The following is a 5,335-nucleotide window of genomic DNA, read 5'->3' on the forward strand; positions in this document are numbered from 1 at the left end:
ACAGGCATATGAGTTGAACATTTACCTCAAGTAGATACACTCCTTGGAGAGAACAATCATGGGAGAAAGAAGGGCTGCTTAAACACAGGGAGACAGCTCAGGGGGCAGGAGTGCATGGAGGATTGGACACAGGGAAGAGGTAACTATGGGGAGGAAGTCGGAGGGAAGCTGTTGCATTGTGGCAAACTGTGGTCAATGTCATGAGACAAAGTATATGTGAACCACTGTGGAAAGTAAATTTGCTCTGTAAACCTTCACCCAAATCACAATTAAAAAAAAAAAAGTGTGTGTTGGGGGGGAGTTGGATCAGGAGTCAACAAACTTGCTTACCAGGTAAAAATACCCAAAACCAAAGCCACTGCCATTGAGTCGATTCTTATTCATAGCTTCTCTATAATATAGGGGAGGTTCTGGTGGCATAGTGCCTAAGGCATTTGACTGCTAACCAGAAGGCTAGCGGTTCAAACCCACCAGCCACTCCTCGGAAGGAAGATTGGGCAATCTACTTCTGTAGTGATACCGTCTCAGAAACCCAAGGAGGGGTCGCCTTGAGTCAGATCTGACTCCACACTAGTGCATTTGTTTTTTTCTATAGTACAGAGCAGAACTGCTCCAAAGGATTTCTACGGGTATAAATCTTTACAGAAGATTGCCTCATGTTCCTCCTGTATAGCAGCTGGTAGGTTTAAACCACCAACCTTTTGGTAGCAGCCAAATGCTTTAACTACTATGACACCAGGGTTTCTGTTTTGAGGGCCAGATACCACATATTTTGGGCTTGTGGATCATATGGTCTGTTCCTGCTACTACAGTGATAAAGGAGCCACAGACAATACATAAATGTGCATGGGTATGTTCCAGTGAAACTTCTGTTTAGCCCATAGGTCATGGTTTCTTGACCCTTAATTTAAATGATAGTTTTTAATTATTAAGTTCCATTATTGATGAAATGAACTAAGATTAGATAATTACTACTATATTAAGTCACTCACATTTTGTTCACAAAGAAGTTTTAAATCATCTCTCTGAGGGGAACTCCCCACACCCCACTGTGTCTCTAAGTCATCAATCTGATTTGGTGGGTGGTGTATTATTGGACGAACATCACCAGCAGCAGTTGGATCCACAGTCAATTCTTTCACCCTATAAATACATAAAAACATCTAAAATTATTATACTCCTGCAGAAAAACAAGAAATATCAGCCTATTTAACATGAAGTCAATTCAATTAACAAATTGAGATTGATGATGTCAGCTTTACAGGTCGAGTTTATCTGAGATCTGTGGATAATACTAAGGGAATATTTGGTTATTTAATTTTTAGAATTTACGTAGGCAACTTTACAACAACTTTAAGCATAATTACTGTGCATTAAGTATAGAGGAAAATTAGCAAAGCATATAGATTCAGCATTTCAAGAAAAATAAGAGACAACTGTTACAAATTAAATTACATAAACAAAAAATATTAATGGATCACTGCTGAAATGTGATATGCTTTGCAAATTTTCAATTGTTTTAATGCTCAATTAAAAAATAAGTTTACCTCTAATATAAATATAGTAATTTAAATTCTATCATTAAAAAAATATTTACCTATTATACTGAAATGTACATATTTGGTTGGGAAAGGGTATGCATTCTTGGTCAAGAGGATACCTGTTCTTTCCTGGCAGACCAGGAAATTATAGGATCATGAAGAATAAAGATAAACTTCATTTTAAACAAAACACTTTAATTTTAGTGATAAAAATGCAAAAGTGACATCATCCTTAAAAAATCAATAGAAGCAGCAAATAAATAAAATACATAAAAATGCAGATCATGCAGCACAACACCACCTGCAGAATGAAATGAAAATGAAAACTAAAATCACTCAGGACAAAAGAAGTAAATGAAATGTTTTGTACATAGCACAATTCAAATGAAACTATTAGAATAAATGTTTTATATATACAATGAAGTAGACCTGGTAATCGAAGGAGAAAAGTCGTCATACTCATAAGAAGGAGAGAGATCAGGGCGACTGCCACTACCCTGTGAGAAGGGAATGTCTGATGGACTAATTCCAAACTCCTTTACTCTGCAGCACCAATTCAGCAACAAATTAAAAGAAAACACTTTTGTAAAAACAGCAATGTACATTTCAAGTTTTCATTTAGTATTCATTCATTTCTTTAGAAAAAGAAATCAACACTCTTGTGACTCAATATATTTAAATTACTGATCCTAGCTATACAGTCCTTAATCCTTCCGTTATGGACTATTTCCCCCTTTTCTCATAATCTTTCCTGGAAGTTTAACTAGGCCATCATCTAAATTTGAAATGCCACTTACTTAACTACATGACCATTCAATCTAATTTCTGCCTGCAGTCAATACCATGAATATTTTATTAGCATTGTTGTTGCTGTTGTTGTTATGTGCCATCAAGTCGACCTGACTCATAGCAACCCCTCCCTTGGGTTTCCGAGGCAGTATCATTACGGAAGTAGATTGCCCAACCTTCCTTCCCAGCAGTGGCTGGTGGGTTTGAACCACCAGCCTTCTGGTTAGCAGTCAAGTGCCTCAGGCACTACGCTACCAGAGCTCCCTTATTAGCATTAACATGTCCTTAAGACTTTTGCAGTCTTTCAAACAGGACCTAAGAGCATTAAGCTACAAAGTCTTAAAGGCACCCACTGTTTGTAAGGAGTTAACTTCTTTCCTATGCATTTAGAATGGTCATAGGTATGAACCATCCTTGGAAGAACTGAGGTAACTGTCAAATAATTTTGTATTTGATAATTCAAATCTTTAAGAAAGGTTGCCTAAGCCTTTAGCAATTGAATTTAATTTGCTTTCGCTAATGTCTCTTACAGTTTTATTTAGCCAAATTATGGCCAAATAATACATCTCCGTCTTTGTGATTCTCTATGTCTCTTTTTGGCTAACACCACTTCCTAACAGTAGGCAACATTTATCAAGTACTTCCTATGTATCACCAATTTTTAGGCATATTATTTAATTCTTACAACAACTTTGTGGTATTATCATCTCCATTTTACAGATGAGAAAACTGGCTCAGAAAAATAAAGTATCTCACTGAAGGTCATTCAGTGAGAATATGGTAGACCCAAGGATTAAATCTAGGTATAAGTACAAACCTCATACTATTTAACTACTTCAATATACTAACCATATTGTTTTTCCTCGTCACTTCTCTCACTCAGGTTGAACTGTAAGAAACTTCTGTACCAAGATTTATCTGCCATTCACCTTTTATAATCATTTTGTAAAGTTTCTTCATGAAACATGCTGACAAATCTAAATTTCTAATATTGACTTAACTCTGTTTACTCCCAGTCCCATTTCTTAAATGCTTTAGAATCTCCTCATTTAGACACCCTATTAGTCCCTTAGACATTTTTTCCCCCTCTTCAAAACCCTCTTGCTCAAAAATATCAGTATGTACAAGAATCAGAGTTCTCAAATATACCCTTAAAAAATTATTTTTCCATTCAAGATTCAATATTCCAACATATTTCTAACCCAAAAATTATACCCTGATTCAGAAAAGAGGCTACTATTTGTTCTTCATACATCCTGGGCTAGTTTTTGCCTAGGGACAAACTATTCTTCCACTCTGAAAGTTTCCCTCACTATTCTCTAAAATATCTCAATTTTGTCATCGGATTGCATGTGGATTTGTTATCTTATTAATGTGTATTATTACAAACTATGCCCCAATTCCCACAAACCATCTTTCAAAATATATGATTCTAAGAATCTGAAAGAAAACTGTTTTCACATCTATCTCAATTTTATTTTTTAAAACAGAATTGCTCACTCATGTAACAACAGGAATGACTACTAATAAACTTAATATATGGCATAGTGCCTGAGGTATTTGACTGCTAACCAGAAAGTTGGGAGTTCAAACCCTCCAGCCACTTTGCAGAACGAAGACTGGGCAATCTACTTCTGTAAAAATTTACCGCCTTGGAAACCCAAAGGGGGGGCCGAGTGTCGTTATGAGTTGGAATTGACTGGATGGCAGTGGGTTTGGTTTTGGTTTTGTCACTGTGGTAAACATTACAGAGATCATCTTTTATTCTCAAAATAATCCTTTAAGATACATATGGTTATTAATCTTTAGATTTTAAAAGTGAGGACATTGAGGCACAGAGGTTAAGAAATTTTCCTGAATGCCATTAAGTAGTGAAGTATTAAAAGGTATTTTGACTTGGTAACTAAAATTCTTCAACCAATTTCCTAAAAATGTCTAAATTCTAATATATTATCACCACCTCAAAATATCCCAAGTAAATGTTTATCAATTTTCAAGATAAGATAATCAATAAAGCTTAATTTTTAAGTAAATCTGATGCATTTGGGTTCATTATTCAGGATTTTTATTAAAACAGAAAAAATCTGACCAGTTTTTATGTATGCTATGGTCTAAATAAGGGGGTGGTAAGTTTAATAATAAATTGGAACAAATTCTGCTTGACTGTTAGAACAAATGTAACATTTTTACAATATAAGAGGGATTTCCTAACATGTACGGATTTTGTTTATTTTACTTTAACCCTTACTTAACTTCTTTCTCCAAAAAACTACATTACATACTCCAAACTTCATCTTCTTAATGAAACAAACATTTAAAACAAAATGCCACCACTCAAGGAAAATTCAGGAAGGAATTGTATTCTACATGGCAAGATGCTACTAAACTAAACCGCTCCTCGTCTCTCCCATGGCAATCTTAGAAGTTTTGTGTAGATGTAACTATTGAAAATTAAAAAGATCAAATGTCAACAGGTTTATACTTCCGAACAATTTTTAGTACCATTTAAAAACAATTTTCAAGTAAAACACAAAAGAATAAAGGGTATGATTCCATTTATGTAAAGGTCAAATATAGCTACATGATGTTGCTTAGGGATGTATTCATAAGTAATAAAACAAGTTTTCAAAAGTCAGGACAATGATTACCTCAGGACAGAACTGAATGATTTGGGAATGTTATTCATGATTTGTAAAAGGACACACAAATAATCAGGAAGGGCATACCAGGGTCCTTCTGGAGGCTGGCAATGGTCTATTTCCTGATCTAGTGACAGGAGCTTTCACTTTATTTATTTATTAATTATTGTGATTTGGGTGAAGATTTACAGAGCAAATTTACTTTCCATACAGCAGTTTACAAATACTTTGTTTCATGAGATTGACCACAGTTTATCACAATGCAACAGCTCCCCTCCCACTTCCTCCCCATAGTTTACCTCTTCGCTGTGTTCATCCCTCCATGGACTGCTCCCTGAGAGCTGTCTCCCTGTGCATAAGCAGCCC

The 5,335-nt window shown here is 35.3% G+C and overlaps 1 protein-coding gene across 1 annotated transcript in view; it reads right to left on the bottom strand.

The window, feature by feature from the left end:
- The window catches only part of KIF2A (kinesin family member 2A), a 120,166-nt gene that overhangs the window by 20,373 nt on the left and 94,458 nt on the right, over positions 1-5,335 (bottom strand). The window contains exons 17-18 of the mRNA XM_007951557.2: positions 1,971-2,084; positions 993-1,143 (exon numbers count right to left, since the gene is read on the bottom strand). Of these exons, the coding sequence (XP_007949748.1) occupies positions 993-1,143; positions 1,971-2,084 (265 nt within the window). The remainder of the gene's footprint in view (positions 1-992; positions 1,144-1,970; positions 2,085-5,335) is intronic.

This window comes from Orycteropus afer, unplaced genomic scaffold, assembly GCF_000298275.1.
Source record: "Orycteropus afer afer isolate SDZICR_OR568_19922 unplaced genomic scaffold, OryAfe1.0 scaffold00298, whole genome shotgun sequence".
Classification (NCBI taxonomy): Eukaryota; Metazoa; Chordata; class Mammalia; order Tubulidentata; family Orycteropodidae; genus Orycteropus; species Orycteropus afer.